This window comes from Haliotis asinina, chromosome 14 (assembly GCF_037392515.1).
Source record: "Haliotis asinina isolate JCU_RB_2024 chromosome 14, JCU_Hal_asi_v2, whole genome shotgun sequence".
Classification (NCBI taxonomy): Eukaryota; Metazoa; Mollusca; class Gastropoda; order Lepetellida; family Haliotidae; genus Haliotis; species Haliotis asinina.
Genome location: NC_090293.1, coordinates 28,712,180 through 28,732,624, shown reverse-complemented (window position 1 = coordinate 28,732,624; position 20,445 = coordinate 28,712,180). Strand labels below are relative to the sequence as shown.

At 38.4% G+C, this 20,445-nt stretch overlaps 2 protein-coding genes across 4 annotated transcripts in view; both read right to left on the bottom strand.

Annotated features, from left to right (window-relative positions):
- LOC137262252 (RNA ligase 1-like) overlaps positions 1 to 20,445 on the bottom strand; it is a 136,988-nt gene that overhangs the window by 17,918 nt on the left and 98,625 nt on the right. The window lies entirely within an intron of this gene.
- Positions 2,159 to 14,094, bottom strand: LOC137261348 (1-acylglycerol-3-phosphate O-acyltransferase Pnpla3-like). Its single transcript, XM_067799091.1, has 8 exons — positions 13,774 to 14,094; positions 12,762 to 12,994; positions 9,368 to 9,433; positions 8,957 to 9,224; positions 8,226 to 8,426; positions 7,559 to 7,694; positions 7,014 to 7,133; positions 2,159 to 6,479 (listed from the first exon to the last, which is right to left on the bottom strand). The coding sequence occupies exons 1-8, from the start codon at positions 13,934 to 13,936 to the stop codon at positions 5,750 to 5,752; spliced, it is 1,917 nt and encodes a 638-aa protein (XP_067655192.1). The 5' UTR covers positions 13,937 to 14,094; the 3' UTR covers positions 2,159 to 5,749.

Below are 20,445 nucleotides of genomic sequence, written 5' to 3'. Positions count from 1 at the left end.
AACCGATATGTATCGGTTCTCAAAATGAAACCATTTTGAATTCTTTAGCCAGAAATCTATATTTATAGAACAAATAAATGTTATGCAATTAAGTCAAAATTAACTAGGGTTTAAAAATAATTACTTCAAAGCCACAATATTTTCTTTATACAATACAGTGACAAGGTAAAGTGAGAGTGACACCGCTTTTAGCAACACTCCAGCAATGTCACAGCAGGAGGCATCATAAATGGGCTTCACTCATTGTTCCCATCTGGGGAATCAAACCTGGGTCTTCAGTGTGACGAGCGAACGCTTTTACCACTAGACTACCTCACCAGCCGGCAGTTAAAATACCTGTATAAAATACAAGAGCGGTGAGATGGTGACAGCTATAAAGTCGGTAACAAATAAGCAAAATCGTACCAACAGATGTCAGGCTTACAAACTGGGGGGTCGGCAGGGTAGCCTTGTGGATAAAGCATTTGCCCTTCACACGGAAAACCCAGGTTTGATTCCCCACATGGGAACTATGTGTGCAGCACATTTCGGTGTCACCGGCCATGATATTGCTGGAATACTGCTAAAAGCACCAGAACCTTACTCACTCCAAACTAGATCTGGGCTTGATACCAAATTCTAACATCTATGGTACTGGGGTAGGGTCTATACACCTTTATGTCTTTCTCACACTGTTGCTAAGAGATACAAGCCCCTGTGTTTGAGATGACACGGTGCAGGCAAAGTTGTATCCCTTGGAGCTATATTTATACAAATTCTCCTCAATATTTAATATAGTTAGGAATAATTTATAATCCTAAAAAAATTCACTTCAGATGACAATATTATTATTTTCAAGTTATCTGTATCTGCCAAGATGATTAGTGTTATTTCATGTTGACTTTTGTGTTGATTTGGGACACCAGGACATTCTATGTTTATTTCTATGCAAAAGCTATGCTCCACAATACAAAGTGTACCACAATCAAGTGACAATCCTGTGATTTGACATGATCATGATCACCTCAAAAGATACCTGGACGTCTCAACCATGTTAGCGAGTCACAGTCTCACCACACAGTGTCTAGTTTAACCCGTGACATACAATGGTCTTCACATGCAAATTTTTAGCTAAACCAGACAGCTGGAAGTGGGTCAGGGACATTATTTATTGTAATTACTTACCCTCGTACATTGGTCTTCACACATGTATTACATGAAGACCAAATCTAACCTACACAACTGTCTTCACATGGAGATGATATAAACACTGATAACTTGATAAACACTATGGATACCATGGAGCATTGGGTTTCCATTTAAAATGGAGAACTTACAAGAAGTCGATTGTAGACCACTATTCATCTGTCCTGACAGATTAACTTTGGCCATGTGAACAAATCTACTGCTCCTTTACTTCCTTTGACCCATCTATGTTACATCTTTACTTCTCACTCTAGATGTTTCTCTCATTAAATGACGAAGTGTCCTCAACATGTATTATTTATTTTTCTCCAAGAGATTGTGGTGTCAATAAGAACAGATGACTGATCCATTGTTGTGCCTTGACTGATCTACAGTTCGGCAGGAATTGATTTTGTTTCCAGATAGATGTTTCACTAGGGCTTAAATACAGAATTCCATAAACAATGCTATACCATACCTATCCACAAATGGTGATGACTAACTTTCTGGTTATTTTGCATTTGATAATGTTTGCAAGATAAACATTTTAAGAGATGTTGCACTGGAGTTGTGCAGCCTTGTTCCATGGATAGGCTACTTACCAAGGAATCCGAGTGAGTGAGTATGGTTTGGCCTCACTTTGATTAATATTTAAGCAGTGTCACAGGGGAAACACCAGACATGGGCATCACACATTTTACTCATGTGGGGAATCAAACCTGATGAGAGCCAACAGTTTCACCACTATGCTATTCGATTGCCCTCAATGAGTGAGGGAGTATGGTTTCATGGTGCTTTTAGCGATATTACAGCAGGGACATCAGAAATGGGTTTCATACATTGTACCCACATAGGAAATCAAACACAAGCGTTCAGAATGAGCAAACACTTCAACCATTTGGCTACCCCACTGGCATTCCCCCTTCTCACACCCCTAAGGAATCAGGAATCTTGCCTCCTTGGCATTTCATCACATTCAGTACAAAACACTAACTTTTCATTTAAACTTGTTGTTTATTGTGTCAGGCTTGATGACGTATGTACAAGAATTTACACTGAGGTATATAACAATACCAATAAATACAGCGATACATATACATATAAACATACTGACAAATTTTACAATTAATTGTTTTTCCTATATGTACACATCACCACTGTACATTGTCTCTGAAGTCACAGAAAAGCACATGCTGGCTTTGTGAAAAGACAGAATCAAATCAGAAAAGAATGAGGATTTTAATTGGATTTTACACATGCAAGCTCAACATGGAGGAAAGCCATGTCTCAAACCATCACCATTTTGATGGAATCCACAAGCTCAGGTATGATAATGAAGGGACAGGGAGAATCATCTGAGTCAAATATGTGTCTGAGCATTGAGTACACATGTGAAAATATTTGGGACACAAGGAGTGAAATATTTAAGGTAAAGGTTCAGTCTTGATCATCCATCAGATTGAAAAAACAGACAGATGGTGAACTGTCAGCAGGACATAAATCAGCCGTGAGCTAGAAGAAAATATTGCCATTCTTTGGTCATAATCTGTTTGAAGAATTCTTGTACTTGATCTCTTATATTCACATTTTGTTCAAACAGGCATAGAAAATAAATTAAGACAAACACAAATATGATAAAATAAACAGCAGTTGGTGTACAATTGGGTTTTGTGTTGGCATGTCCGGACAAGAGTGTAATAAGATCAGACTTTTATTTTTTTGTGGCACTGATGTCCAAAAACAAAATCACCACTTGGTTTTCACTGATTTGATATTTCTTGTTCACATTTATCAAATCGTGCAGATGAATTACTAGGAACAAGAGACGCTGTTGTCAACGGTCAGTAGACACTAACATTACATATGAAGAACACACTATCAACTACAAGGTTAGAGAAACATCTTCCAACAATGCATTTACTCTCATTACCAAATGTCTGTGATACAGAATCTTGTGCAGCCTGGTACATCAGCATAGAATTTTTTAGCATGTACCAACAAACTCAGTTGTCATTAGGATTGAGTGTCAGCCTGGAAGCATATTCCACTGTCACATTTAAAGATACTTCAAGAACCTGCCTTTGTTACCTTTGGTGGTGTTGACATTACATAGGTAAAATAATGTTTGCTGTGTTTGTGTGTTTATTGCAGACCTATTGCATTGTAGAAGCTTAAAGTGGTCTTGCACCATAACATCAGCAATAGTGCATACTAAAATGAAATGAAAACCCAATTTCACCTCTCACTCTCAAGTGCATCCCACATTTTTCAATCATTGTTTGTTTTCTGTAACTGCAGTGTAACTTACAGTGTTTGTTCTGACAAAACTGAACTATTCAGAACAGTCACCAATTTGGTGTTTGTTTCACCCCAAGACTGTATTACTGGGATATACAATGGCCATTTCATATTGTTCTTGAAAACAAGACATCAATAAGCCTGATGGCATATGAAAAATATATGAAATACTTTTATAATAAATTACAACAATAATGCAATAAATAGCATTTTGGTATATACAAAGCCATTATAATTTGCATAGTAAAATGATCAGTATTTGACAGTAGCTGGTATATTCAGAGTAGCCAGAGTAACTGTCACATGGATTGATTCTAAGTGTCATAGGGGGCATATTCGTTTTCTCCTCCATCATTAATAAGAGTCAGTGTGACCAGTATCCCATGTCAGGATTTCTGTATATAAACAAGTAGAAACCTTGACAGCATAATAATTTCCTATCCCCATTCCATGCAGTAAAGTATGTAACCAGCCAAACGAAAATTTAAGAGAGTTCCAATACGATGCAATCTAGCAAGGACATGCTCATATGGAGGGGTGCAATTAACTCAGATCAAATTTTGATCAATCATTGAATTCAAATACTGAACAAGAGCTTTGGTTTCTTTGTAATGAGAGTTACCTCACTTACCTTTAAGTCCACATTTCATAGGTAAAATATATACAACCAAGGACTGATAATTTGTGATCAGAAGCATCATGCGGAAGGTAAGGTATGGGTCAGTGTTTGAGTGAGGATGGTTTTACCTTGCTTTTAACACTATTCCTGCAATATCATGGTTGGGGACACCAGAAATGGGCTTCACACATTGTACCCCTTGATCTTTCGTATTACAAGTCAATGGATGAACCACTAGGCTACCCCACCACCAATTGGTACACAGAAATATAGGCCCTGGAAAATGGGTGCGCATAGTGATGATGGGTATAGGAGGTGTGGATATGTCAAGCCAAGTTGACCAAAGATGCAGATGAGGACATTACTATCACAAAAGGAACATATTGTGGTGAACAACTTCCAGGTAATAATCAAACAGAATGGAGGTTTATACACTTCATAATCAAATAGTACTATTTGTGTACATGCAATCTTCACTCTAAAAACGAATACCCTGAATATTCCATGCTTATGTCTATAATGCCATGTAATTACCGGTTCTGCATTAGGAAGACATGTATACATATGAATACATATACATACTGTTCAGCTGGATAAGAACTTAACACTTGCCCATCAGTACAGATGCATGCAGTATTAGCACAGGCAAAGTTAGTACTAATTCCTGCAGTCAAGTACCCCCTCACTAGTACTGGGATAGTACTAGTACCTATTCCAGCAGTCAGTGTAAATACACCTAATGGGTACTTTGTATTAACCCAGACTAGTAAAGTGTTTGAATTTAGTTCCTACCCAGGCAGATATACATAAGCTTATATGTACACTTGACTAATATATACATGAGTGCTGATGAAATGATGCACAACGAAGTAGGAATATGCCTTGTAGACTTTGTTACAACTAAAACATCTGGTGTACACTTTACACATCAAAATATATCTCCAAAACACTATTAGATGTCACCCACACATTTTCATTCATGCTAAGGTCAATAACATTTGGTTAACTACCCAACATTAAGCAAATAACAGATTTTTGTAAAATCTTATAAAAAAGGTTCTACCTGAAACTAATTCTAAAAATATGGGTATCTGATATGCCATGCATAACATGATCCACTTTTGCAATTTAAGACACATATAGGCACTGAGTGATTAAAGAGTCAATGAATTTGATAAAATTATTAATAAAATAATTAAAATTATTCAACAACTGCCAAATAAAATAAGGACTGGTTTTCAAAACCTTCTTTCCCTTGAATTAACAAATCATAAAACAAAATCAAGATTCTTTCAGACATTCTTTGTCAAACCAAATTAAAACGAAAATTTAACAAAGTATTTTACTGCCAACAAAAAACAATACTGAAACCTAACAGGTTGCACTAAAAACAGAACACATTTTAACATGAAATAAGACTGAATCAATTGCAAATATAATGTTAAACAACATTTTTTTTTAATAAAATTTCAGAAGTAACAGCAAGGCAAGACTGACTGTGGTGGTGAGAAATGATGAATTTGATTATCTGGAAGTTAAATGATAGTTTCATGATACATTACAGCGTAACTGACTGATAAACTCAAGGTTTGCAACAAAAAATGTTGCTCCTTTCCTGATGTCTTGGAGTTCTGTGAGATAGCACTTGATGTTTCTGACTACGAAACCTTAAGCTTCTTTTGGAGAGCTCTCTATCACGGTGGACTGTAACTGTGGAATTGATAAAGCTGAGTCAATCAATGCCTCCAACTCATCTTCGATTTCTGGCTTCATTTCAAGATAGCTATCCCACGACAAGTCAGGTTCGGATGTAGAAGTATTTGTCAAACTTTCTTCCACTTCTGTACTTGACTCACAGACGCCTGTCCTCACTGAACGTGATTCATGAAGATCAACATCTACGTTTTTCAAACTGAAAATCTCTTCAAACTTATAACACCCTTTGTTTGTGGGATCCTCGTAATAATATGAGAGTGCAGACTCCATCTGGTTCGTTATATGTAGACACTGCTCAAATGTGTCAAATATTTCCTGACAGGGAGCGTTACTTGCAGAACAATGATCACTACCACGAGGTAGGTAGAGAAGATCACCTGTGGGGCTGGACTGCTGTATCTGAACATCGTCCATATGTAGTTTGTCCATATGTCCATGCAGATGTTCTAGAGACTGAACAGTGCTCGGCTTGGAGGTGTTAAAGTCGACAGCAAAGCCAATGTTGAAGTTGCGAACTATGGCACTGTTGTTAGCTGTTGCCTCTGGATATTTCTTACGTCTGCTGCTCACAGTGCTGCGATTGGCAGGGGTGAAGGATGGTCTTCTCCGTGTTAACAAGTGACTGCGTCGTGGAGTCTCCTTTGGATCTTTCACTTCGGTGATGGCCAGCTGACAAGTAAACCTGAAAGTACAATTGACGTTGACATGATATCTGTTTCATCAACACGAGTTCAAACACTGCTACTCTTTCCCCACAACCAAACCAGTAGCAGAAAAACATGAACCTCCCTCAACAGTCACACAACCGTAGAACTGAGAAACAGATTTCTCCAATTGTTTAGCTGGGGTGTCCGGAAACTCATACACATGTAAGAGTAAAAGGGTTAAGAGGATGATGGGGGCAGAGGACACCAGACAGGGGCTTCACACATCGAACCGATGTGGGATAGAGGCAACCTGGTATTACAGCATTTGCTTGTTCATAAGAGGTTCAAATTTTACTTCACACAGATACAACATGCAAGTCCTTTTCTGGTGTCCCTCAGGAACAAAGAGGGGTCATCATTAAACATGTCTGGTTGACTTAAAAGCCATGCTGTTAGTAGTTCTGGAGGCAAGTAAGGACAAAAAGCCTATTTACCTAACACACAAGGAGAGGAAAAGAGTGTGTATGCAAATATTAAGATGGCCGCACCACACCGTTGGGGGTACACACCTAGCTGAATAGCGCGGGTGATGGTGGAACATCTTAATAGCTATGATCTTGAGCAGCTCCACGGTGTCACCCACAATACTCTGCACATCCTGTGGCATAGACGGCAGCCACTGCAAGAACCTGCAACACAACATTATATAACATAAGGGTTTACGTGCATTGTTAAAAACATCTACTGTTGTCCTGGCCACTCAACATTCTCAAGTCAGTTTATTTCTCTTAACATACTTACAATCAAAATACAATACTTAAAATCAGCACATGAAGGAGAAAATGCCTTGAGGTGAAAACCTGTCATGTGTGGATCCTAAAGGTAAAAACTTGCAGGGATCTTTAAGGTCTTCTCCTGTGGTGTCTGAACCCCTTTTTCCTTGAATATCACAATAATATCATAGATCTCACTGTTAAATATTGCCTCGCTTCTCTTTTGGTCAATCACTGCAAATAATATGTTTTCAGAGAAGATGATGGACAAAGCAATCTCCCAACAGACCGAACTCATGAGTATATTGTATGTCTACAACTGTTTGTCCATTTTCACTTACTTGACCACAGTACGGACCGCCATCTCTGCAGGCAGCACCCATGGAGTGGCAGCTAGGGAGAGGAGTTTGACGGGCCGTGAGTTGTAGAAGTAGTTCACTAGCCCCTTATTCACCGAGTCACAAGCATGCTGGAATGCTGAAACAGTCATAAAAAACATCACACAAGGGTTCATATGATGCCCAAATCCTGTGTAACTAAAGTGAATTTCATTACAAGTATTCCAAAAATATTTTCAGGCTCAAATTTGCAACATTTTCTCTCCAGTCAACGTTCATTTCAATCACAGTTTATAAAGATGTGATAAAATCACTTGTTTGTATGTTATTCTTGTCATAACTAAGAAGTAGGCTGAAAGTTACAGTCATCCATATGTCTCAACATCACTGCAAAATATGATTAATGAAAAAGTTTAATGAGTAGAAAGGAAACAGCTTTTCTCATTTTCAAAAAAAAAATTGCCTTTTTGCAGCAAAATACCACTGCATGACCTTAAATTGGTATGACTATATCTCTACGACATACACTCTGGTGAACTGAATCTTAATGGTTAAGAACTGCAGTGCTACTAATATTTCTCTCCTTTAAAACACAAGTTATGAAGGACTCCTTCATGCTGAACTAGCAAATCATATCCTCTTAGCTTCATTCCCAATGACTTCAACTCACCCAGCATCACTGATGGTGGCAGTGAATCAACCAGCGCGCCATGCAGTTTCTTTTTACACTCTTCACAGTCAGCATCTTCGTCATCACTTTCATCATGTTCTTCATCCTCTTCACTCTGCTCTGTCTCTGAATCCTTCTCTTCTGCATCTGTTGTTGATATACATGATCGCACACTAAGGTGGCGTGTGCATGATATCATATCTGAAATGGTAACAGGTTTCTTTGAAAACTTGCAAAAATATAAGTACCAAAGTATCCGAGTCTGTTCTCTTTTGCAAAGTGAAACAGAATATTAAAAACATTTTCAGTCAGTATCTTTGTTGGGAAATGACTGCTTCTTGCCAGTAACTTATTCTTTGTAAATACACACTATGTAAAACAATTAGAAAAGATCCATGCCACCTGCAAACCCAATCCAGATTCCCCCACCATCCCCTGTAAGCACAGACAAACGTGTATGAGTGACCCTGTCTAACACAGAACCATCACGTTTCTCACTAAATAAGTCATGATCAATGGATCTTCAATGGATACCTGGTTCAGGATAGCTGAAAATTATGCTGTTGGTTGTCCAAAGCACTCCCATGTATCACTTGCCTCAAAACGACAATACAATCTATGTCGAAACGTTGCTAATACAAAATAAAGAAGTTGTATATCAATAAAATAGTCCTCATCCTTCAGCTTAACACTAAGCTCATTCGCTCACTCATTCCATGCTGATGACTTACTGTTGGTCTGAAGGAAGACCAGAGCGTCATCAAAGCCCTGTCTACACATATCACTGAGCACTTCTGGGTGTGGGGGAAACAAGGCATGGGAGAGTCGATACAGGTTCTCTGTGGTGCACTGCATGCTGGTGTTGACGAGAGTGATGTGGAGAAAGTTAGATGAGCCATCACTGGGGCAAATGTCACTCTCGCCTGAGAATGGTGACACTGTGATTGTATCTTCATCCAGGATGGGGAGATTGTCACTAAGCCCTCCATCAACATAGCGCTGACAACCAAAAGAATATTGTATAGAAGAAGTTGAAGTGGATAACATAAACTTAGAACATGTTGCTCAGTTATTTAATGCAAAAGATATTTACATATTTCACACAAACTATTTGAAAATTTGTAAATTAACATTGTACATACCACTCCTCGGAACTTGGGAGGTATTAAGCCGCTATAGAATGGAACGAAAGCACTGCATAGCAAAGCCTGTAAAAAAAATGTTTTACTTGTTAGACAAAATGTGTAAAGATATTACAAAAAGCACTGTTACACATATATAGAAATACACCAAGACTGACAGAACAGATCATAGACCTCAACTGTCTACGTACTGAAAGCTTACTGAAACTATCACCCTCGATATCTCCAGGGTATACCTAAGTTACAATTAATCTCCACTATACCCTGGATGTATCTATGGCTCGGCCCGAAAATTGTATTACTTCCCTTTTCTGGCTCCGCATTCTCACAGCAGCCAATCAGTTAAGCCGTTATTACAACTGAACTTGCCAGTGCCAAAGAAGACAGCTGTGAAGGTTTGTTCACAGTGCAACTCAGATTTAGGGGAAATCATACACACACATTGACAGGTTTGAAAATCAAATAAATATATATGCAAGAACTCCTTCTGCCTCTTTCACTAGTTTCAAGGATCTTGTGCATGTTTCATGTTGCCAGGTTTAATCATTTGGATAATCTAAAAAGCGAGTTGTGGTTGGTTCGCTCAACTTCTCAACGTATACAACTGACTGGATAAGAGGTCAGCCAAACCAAGGGAGGTAATAAATTTATCGGGCTTAGTCGTAGATGCATCCAGGATGTAGTGGAGACTTATTGGAACGTATACCCTGGAGATATCAAGGATGTGAAAGTATGGAACTGGAGCTAAAAGGGAAAAGAAAATGTCCATGACATCAACGATGAGATTTTGTGTACTTTTGTGTGAGAGGATGGATATGGCACAACACAGGTTAATGAATCAGTAACTTCATCAGCTTCTCAAACACCCTTTTATGAGTTTTCGAATTAATCCGCAATTCAATAGTCTTCTTTTGAGCAAAATGGACTATGGCAGCACAACAACTTAGCTGAATGGTTATTCAGACATTTTGATTGTTGTCGTCTATTATCAACATTCAGAAGATTGGGGTTTTTCCTATGAGTGTATCATTACACACAACAATCACAAAGAAAATCTCCATCGTGTCACAACCTTATAAAGGTTAAGAACTCTACAATTGGTAACTAGGTAACCCACTTCGATCCAATCGGCAGATATGTACAATGACAAGATAACAATTTACAACATCTGATCTGTCCTTATTTCTCCAATGATAACTTATCAATTCTTGGTCCAAGGTCAAACACAACTGAACGTGAAACTACAGCTAGGTATGACGCATTTAGTAAACTGATAAACCCAATCCTTTATATAAGGCTCAAAATAATTGCCTTTGGCTGGAAAATTAGGCAAAATTAAACCTTTAATTGCATATTTATGGTATAGATTACCTCATGTTATGCACTTTCCCTTGTTCTTTAACACAATGTCATTTCATAATTACATTCTCAGTTGGGATGGTCGTAGTTGTTGTGCTCAGATGTATTTAACACTTAGTTAATGAGTGAGTGATGAGCAGCATTCCGGCTATATGACAGCTGTCTGTAAATAGTCAAGTCTTGACCTGACAATCCACAGCATAAGTATCGTCCTACACAAGTAGGAACTAATGACACGCAACAAAGTATGCAAGCCTAACCACCCAATCCCGTTAATTGCCTCATACAACCATCCGATCCTGTTAGCTACCTCTTAAGATAAGCAGAGTTGCCTTTTGTGGCAGTCATTGCTTGCTGAAGATGTATTCTACCCCAGATCTTCAGGGCAACATAGTTAATGAACACTGCATTCAACATGCAACACGTCTAACTGCGATAGTATAACTTATCAATAAATACGATTGGGTCTTGATGCAACTTTATCCATAAGTCCTGAGATCACTGAAATACATGCCACTATTACAAAGCCATAGCATTAGCGTCATGCATACTGAATGCAGATCACAAGTAACAGAGCCGGTCAAGATGAATCGCTAACACCAAGTCATTATATATTAACTTCGTACACCATCTGCAAGTCCTAGTGGCCCTCAACTTAATTAGGGTCATTTGCAATAGCATTTAAATCAGGTTGCCATAGTGACCATTGTATCAAAAGGAAATACAACGCAAAATTCTCAAATAACTCAATCTCAAGGGTCCTATAAAGTAATAAACTGGTGGTGTGTACTGCATTGTAAGATTTGACAGCTATTTACGTTACAGGGACTTTACAGTTCTTGTCAACAATATGGAGCAATGGATGTTATTGTGCATCCCTTTGGACACATGTCTGACCACAGTTTATGTTCTCTACACGCATGAAAACTGGATGCATGTTTCTACATCAAGTAAATCCCCACCAAAATTGGACAAAATCCTGGTTAGAGCATGATGGATACAACAGAAAGACTGAGTACGGTTTTACACCCCTTTTAGCAATATTCCAGCAATATCATGGCAGGGGACACCAGAAAAGGTGTCACACCTTTGTACAACATGTGGGGAATCGAACCAAGGCCTTCAGTGTGATGGGCAAACAATTTAACCACTAGGCTTCCTGTGAGTCCGGATATAATAGTGCATTCCAAATTAATGTAATGCAGTAAGAGGATGGTGGCAGGGGTTATGGCTCAAACTTACAAGACCAAAAACTCAGATTCTTGAAAACAGTGTTTAAAACTCATATCTGGTCTCCTCCCTCTATGATATTGCTGGAATGTTGCTAAAAGCATCTAAAACTAAACTCACTGATAACACTGATAGACATGCAATTGTTTCAAAGGTGCCTCATAATTTAGGTGTAGTGTGCACCTTTTGAAAATAACCATGCCCATGTATTTTGATGATCCAGTTAAACTTAAAACATCACATCATTTAAGTCATTTCAATTTGTTTAACAACCAACCTGAATCCGCCATACATTGTAAATCTTGATATCATCAAAACTCATTTCTTATCTTGTACACTGGTATTCAAACTGGCCACACCTACCATTAGCTGTGAGATTGAAAATGCCCTAAAAAAACAGTTTGTTGGGGAGCAAAAATATTTTATAAATCATTTCTGAAGGTAAATTGTTTTCATTTTCCATTAAACATTAAATGAATCATTGAGCCTTATTTTAATATCCTAATCATGGCATCAGGACACAAAGAATTCATCTGTGTCATTTCAATAGTTCATTGAACACTATTTCATAAGTGGGATCGGATGGTTAGGCTCACTGACTTATATGTCATTGTATCTCAGATGCATAGACTGATCTTCCTGCTGCTAATCACTGGATTTTTCTGGTCCAGACTTGACTATTTTATAAAGGCTAGCTGCCTGTCTATGAGAGAGAGGGTTGCATGCCAGTGTTAATTTCATAATGAGACTTGAAAGCCAGTTTAAAATAGTTACATTGGTGTGACAACTATCCTTCTTGTCTCACCTGGATAAGCTCTTCTTTTGAGTCGAATTCTGATACAATCACACACTTCTTGTCCGAAACTCTCGTAAGTGAGACGAAAAGACGACCTGACACAATCTCATGAGCATTGTCTGGCAAAACTTCCCACAATGCATCCCGGAGAATTCTGTCAATGGCAAAGCTGGGGTGCAGAGGTCCTAAGGAACGCGACCTAGCTTTGGTTGCTAGTCGGAGAGTAAAACTTGTACATTCACCTGAAACCAAGCAATCATAATTCAGCCTAATAAAATGTTACATGTGGGGTGTTTTCATGTACCAAGGCATAGTTGAATGTACAGCGTGTTCTGTAATATTATGATGAGATTATATGGTTTCTTATTTGACGTAGAATGTATTTAACAGAAAAGTTAGCAGAAAAATCTTTATTCTGGGATGTCTGCCAATTCAAGTCGTAATTCCTGAGTAAATTGCAGTGATATTAATGTTTAGATATTTTTATTATTGTGTTAGCTTTCATTGAAGTTCTTAGAATGTAACATATTTAGGCATTTTGGATGACAGTAAACATATGTGAATTCAACTTTCTTTTATTCAAATAGGAATGTCTTCGAGTCTGTCTTTAAACGTTGGTCGCAATGATGTTACATAAACGTCAACGGTGTACAATCGTGTGGGTCAAGTTAATGACCTGCGACCTCGACTTACAAGTCACCCCATTTTCAACCAATCACAAATGAGCACTTGACAGCGCCCCCTGAACTATAAAAGCTCGACTGCAAAGAACATCCCGACAATAATATACTGAATATACAATCTTCATTTAAAAGAATCACAACAACGAGGTCAAAACCAGTTTCACTGTCAGTCGCCAAGAAACCAAGAATGTAACGGCGATATAACGCAACTGTCTCAAGTGAATCGACACGCTATGTCAAATGCGGTTTGTTGTGGTCGGTAACAATCAGGTGACATTTACTGTCTCGTCAGGAAGATGACGATGCCACATACGAAATATAAACAAACAAGAACTCACCTAAACATGTACCGCAAAGAAAACAACAAGCAGTAATGGCTCCCGCACTAGCTCCTAACAGCTTTCCTTCATGGAAAAAATGTGGCGCGTGTTCTCTCAGACAGCTTGCTACACCAATGTGGTAAATACCAAGAAATCCACACCCGGAAAACGAAAAACTCATAATTCAGAGGGGACCTTTCTCCTCTCATATAAATCCAATAGTTTGTCGAAGGTTTCACTTAGATCATATATCCAATTAACTTGGCTAGTGGCACACCATTTGCGTGAAGAACCCTTCGTACACCTCCAGTGACGATTGTTTTGAATGCCTTGAGCAACGCAACATGTGACGTTGATAGTTTGGGTGGTCACGTGGTCACACAGCGCGTACGTTTTCGATGAATCCGATTGGTTGTTGTTATCGGCAGAGCGAGCTCGAGCTCTGTGATTCGTCAATAATTAAGAAAATAAATTGTGGTTTCATGGAACATGTGAATGAAATGTTTTTCTCATTAACCTCATCTTAAATGATGTTTGGCGAAGACAGTAAACTGCAATAATAGTAAGCAAAGTGCATATATCTTTTTATTGGAAATCACGATATTCCATAAGATGAGGACTATAGGTTTCAATGAATGCTCTAGAATATGAATATTACGGAAAGAGTGCAATCCCAAATATAATATATCGTATATTCAGTTTTGTTTTTCATTTCAGCTGAAAGAAATCTTAGTCTTATTTTCGGTGTAAGAGTCAGAGGCAGAAATACAAGGAGAAGCCGACAGAGGCACAAAGAGAAGTGTTATCTGTTCATCATGACTGTAAACAGCTGTCCAAAGACCTAACACCCGACTCCAGCAACGATGTGAGGAATCCAGTCCAACACAACAGACATTACACAATCACGCAAAATAAAAGCTGGGTTCGTTGGTCAAGCAGCCTCTGTAGGTTGCGTCAGGGCTACTGACCCCAATCAATATTATCTAAGTCCTATTGAAACCGACCTTGGGGAATTCGAGAACTACCGGAACAAAGCACATCAAACACAGATTCAGAAAACAAATCACCATTTATCTGATCGATTTTCTCTCGGTGCATCCAATTTGAGGGTTAATTAGAAAGATCCATCCTTATCCCAAGGAGATTCTAGTTTTCACAGTTACCTTGAACACAATTAGATTGCACCACGCCCGGTATATAATCTAGCTGTTTATTAATTTACAACATTAGCCGCTCTGTATTGGATGACCCAGGTACAAAGTCCAAACTGCAGTGTCTACGACAACATTTAGTGCCATGAAATTTGTATTTTGTATTTAGAATGCCTGTATGATATATTTTTCGAAAACACTTGATCTAGTTTTACTGCCAAAACAGGAACTTTAAAGTATTGATGCCAAACACGAGCCCTTGCTGTCTTACGTTCTTTAGAATTTATCAGTTTATTTGTAAATCTTGTCTTGCCACGTATGCACGTCTCACAATAATACTTGAATGTAAATTCACCACTCAATCTAACATTAGTTTGTTGGTCCAGTTACGGGACGCACGGAAAAGGCGTCCAAAGGAGGACTAGAAAGATTGGGTCTAGATGACCTCAGTTCCTGAAATAGAGAATTGTCTGGCTTTCTTTTTCGTTTTGTTTGTTTATCGTTAATTTATATATTTTGCATACGCATACATTTTACGCAATGATTAAATAGTTCCCAAAACAGTTGAGAGACAATCAACTGTTGCCTGCATATATATTGAGAAAAAGTACGCTCTAAAAAATATATCAGTTTTACATGAACACATTTTTGTCATAATCTATTTTCATCATGCCAGTTTGCAGTTAATATAAGTGTAGAAATATAGATTTGTTAAGTATAAATGTAATACAAACTGCGTTTAAGAATATGTGACAAAACCTAAAAAACGGTTTAAAAAATTATTGTTCACTTCATATACACTTAAATGCAAACATGCAGATAAAGAAGCCTGTAATTTTATTTGATCATCAAAAGTGTCTACGTGGATTGACCGAACCTGGATAGGATTTCTTTGACCAACCGTGACTTTATTGGAATTGTCAAGGTCCAGCGGACATGGAGCTCAATTTCTGACACTTCAGCTTTTCACTTAACGAGCTGTCAGTCTCCCTGTAGCTTCCGTGTTCAAAAAGCCTTTGTGGAGATAACAACGACGAGCTAGGGGCATCTTTAAGCTAATTAACATAATTACAGATAAGTCACTTTACGGGAACAAGAGTCATGGTGTTTATACGCCCTTTATGAAGCGTAATGACTACCGGCACATATTACTCATTTGCAGCAGTGAGCGATACTCACGGACCTGGCGCCTCTTTAATCTATATTGTATATTTCACACTGTGATGATAATTGATGTAATTGACACGAAACTCAACGGTCAAGGTAAGGCCAACACAGACGATTGTTTATTCTACAGATTGTGTCCCTGAAATTGCTTTACGCCCTAAAGTTTACGATTCTGAGAAAGAAACGTTTTAAGGTGTTAAAATATAAAGCGATCTGCATATCATAATATTCATACTTGTTTAATTCCATAAATGACCAAAGTAATATTAGTTTTGATATGTTAAATATTGTTTTGTGTTGTTTGATCATTCCTTGCCACTGTTTTGTGTTTACAGTGTCATAGTCACTAAGTCACTTATGGAAACGATATCAGTGGTGTCAAACAGGACTAAATCTTCGTCTTTGAATATAAATAAATTTGACTGAAACACATAATTCCTTTAGAAAAGGAGACCCAATGAGATGGAACATCGGGAAATCTAGATTTGTTTAATATAGGACTTAAGTTCTGCAGAAAAGGATGAGCGTGTGGGGAAAATACAGACTCTCTGAATATACACCACAAACAAAAAGTATGGGAACACCCTAAAATTTGAGAGTCACATATACACTTAAATGATTAATAGTCAAAAACAGCGTCAATAGTCAACAAGGGTGCTGAAACTCATTTACATTCAAAAGGAGCCCCTGGAAGAGCAGACATTCAGAACCCGAACCTGGGAAAATCTAGACTTGGTTCAGTCAGGGCTTTAGCATTTCAGAGAGGGTTAACATAGTGTGGTTCAGGGACTAGCGCCAAACCAGTGTCTCTGATTTTGATTCATTGTTTGCGGAGGTGATAAGTATGAAAGAAAACATTATTAAACCAAAATGCAGACGGACAAAATGTACCCTCGTAGAACACTTTGGCGACTTTAGATTTGGAAAGAAAAACAAACAATAAGGATTAAATAGCACTGCCTTAAGAAATGTCACCATAAGCAGAAATGACACTTGAAGCTTTAGCGGGAACCTCTCTATTCTAATTGTCGTCTGCCAGGGGAGTCAGTCCCGCAACTGCATGGCCTCGATCATCCGACTGCAATGTAACGGCTTTACCTGACAGTGGTCCTGCGTTCTATTGTAATGCTCTTTATTTACCTCAAATCATAGCTAAACTTTTTGTCACATGTCTGTATGTGAGTAATTTAATTCTGTCTTCTGGGCCCTTCTTTCTATTTGTGTCAGGTTTCATCCCTTTGAAATCTATAAATAAAAGAATCATTGAATGAATTAATGATAAAGAAAAATAATAAAAGAAAGAAGTACATATGTCAGTGAATGAAAGAATAAATGATACACCGCGGCCTTCCCTCCCAAAACATGTTAAAGAACGCAAAAGTATCACGACATCAGCTGTCCTTTGAGACATTTACAATAATAATTATTTCAGATATCTTATTGCATGTGGGGAATGGAATCGACATTAACAAAATGTTAACTGACACCGTCACACTGCGCTCCGAAATAAAGTGTAAAACTGCCACAAAGCGTTCTAAAACACCTTTCCACTTTTGTGACATAATAAGATCAAAAAGAAAGAAAGAAGTTATGGAACTATAACCCTCAAGCATCAATGGCAAATCAGATCAGATCGGCGATATGTCATATTTTTCACACACCTCAAATACACCCTAACATTTTGTTTTAGATTTAGATTATGAAACTATCACTATTACTTGAAAACACATTTCACCTGATAGTATATTCCCCTCATAAGAATTAAAGGCGTATGTGAGAGATGTTTTTGAAGTGATAACTGGAAATATTCAAACAACGGCGTGTAGTATTTCAATGGCGGATCAGAACAGATCGGCGAAATGTCATATTTTTCACACACCTCAATTACACCCTAACAATTTTTAAGTCATAAAACCCTCACTAGTACTTGCAAAGAACTTTGAACTAAAGGTATGCTTTCCTTCTAAAAAGTAAACGAATGTGTGAAAGAAGTTGTTATCGGCACAATTTAGTCTATCTACGCGGTGAATCGAGAATAGAAGCCAGTGAGCTATAACATACCGACTTGAAACTTTACTACAAATCTACTGTCCTAATACGGACACTAATGCCAATTATTTGGCTTAAACTGATGTGACAAAAAATAGTTAACCTATCTTCTACATGTAGGATTTCAGTTGTTACAACACTAAATGAACATAATCAGCTGATGAAAATAAACCGAGCTCAATCTTAAATACTACGCTGCCACCATATTGGCTACACTGGTTACGTAACGACCCGAGACATACGGTCAGAGGCTTTTCGATGAGTTTATTCTCCGCCTCTACATGTACATAGGCTCTCTGTGTATGTACAGTGTTGTGTTCAAAATTTCAACGTCAAGTGTTTCGAAATTGTTACTTCGGTTTCTTTGGTTTGGCTTTGTTTTTCAGAGTATCAGTAAGATCTGAAGCTGCAAGATGGTTATAACAAATGAGTTTACATCGTGCTTGACCGACATTCTCTGAGTAGGTTTGAACCAGTGGGCAGCGGGTCATTCCTGGCTTGACCTACAACGCCTGTCGGCAAGAATCCTTGCCCTAATGCACACCGGCACCTGTACACGCGCCGCGAGGAGCTCTGTATCAACCCAACAAAGACCTTTGTCCCGCCTAAATTTATTCTACTAAGAGAATATATATTTCTGGAGAAGACATCTGGCCTGGTGCTTGACAATCATCGACTAGACACCAACAAATTATAAATCTCTTTTTTTTTCCTCTGTCCATTTTTACGTGCCCCTCTCGAAACTAAATTTGTTTAAATGCAGGTGATTTATGGACAGACAAGGACGCATATCATGGTTATAGTGGAACGCTTGTCATGAATTTGCTGTGATCCAGGTAACCTCATCATTCGTTCCTCCACACCCCACACCACACAACACCCACACCCACCACATCCCCACTTTTTTAGTATTTTCAAAACGACATCCTGCAAACCTTTACCTTTGCCAGTGGAGAAACATACGTACGCGCCCCTGTGTTGCATATATGTGCTGATATCCCGAATTGCATGAGACTTAAAAAGAGATGATTTATATCTGGCGGTTGCCACTTTCACTCTTTTAGCACGATGACATATGCGGCCTAACCACCAAGTCTGAAGTCCCCACGTGAGTCATGCACAGCCACACACACGCACCCCCCTGTGCTTACCTCACACGATTGCAAGGAATGTACTTTGCAACAGTCAGATAACATAGGCTGTTAAAATAAGGTCATTGCTTATATACGTTGTACTATAACGTGTGCCGTGTGCAATGTTTATCATTGCTTTTTTGTTCTATCAACGTCAGCTACAAGCTTCCAGGAAAATTCAAATGAATAATATTATGTTTGTTTTGTGGGATGGGATGCAACAGAAACTATACATGTCAGTTGATTGATGTCTGAATAAACATATTATCAGTATCATGTAGCAAAGGCTAAATAGACACTATCTAATTTAACTACAATATTACATTTTTACTACAACCAAAATAACCTTGGTATTTTAGCCTTAAGCTCAACATACTGTATAGGCTTTATATATACCTAATATGTGAAGATGGTAGTTACGTTCACTGTCATTTCCCAAGTGTATCTTTAATCACCCACAAACCAGACTGTTCGTTGTTTAACGATTCATTGTTCCTCGTTTCACAACCATGCATTCGTGGGCGCTTTGTTTTATAGAAGTCTAAGGAAAGATATCTCATACGTATGAATGTATATGAGAGGCAGTGAATGATTTATAAGTCTATGGATACACTATTTTAAAACGCTATCCCTGGATCTAAGCATATGAGCCTATATTCACATCGACAGACCTGCTAAACAACATGTATAATTCTGTTCACGGATTAATCCCGCGCCTGCTCAGAATCAGTATGTCAGAATGTAAATGAACAAGTAACGCCCAATGTGTAGAAGTTTTCTGAAATCTTCAAACAAAATCTGGTATTTTACGGATGCCTAATGCATGTACCTGCGTAGACGAACAAGTGCACTTGCTCATCACGTATGTTCCTTTTGCGCAAACCCTATATATGTATAGCAAAACTTCATTAGTTCGGACGCTTGTTAATCTGGGCATTCTCGTCCTGCCTGGATTTGCTGCTTATTTTGTTTTGGTGGAGCCTATATGTCTATCCCTTATCAACCAATCATGGGTTTCTTTACCCGACAGTGAAGCTGTGCCGCGTAGGAGTAAGTGAGTGAATTTGGTTTTACGCCGCTTTTAGTAACATTCCTGCAGTATCACGACGGGGGACACCAGCAGTGGTCTTCACACATTGAACCCATGTGGTGAATCGAACCCGTGTCTTCGGCGTGACGAGCGAACACAT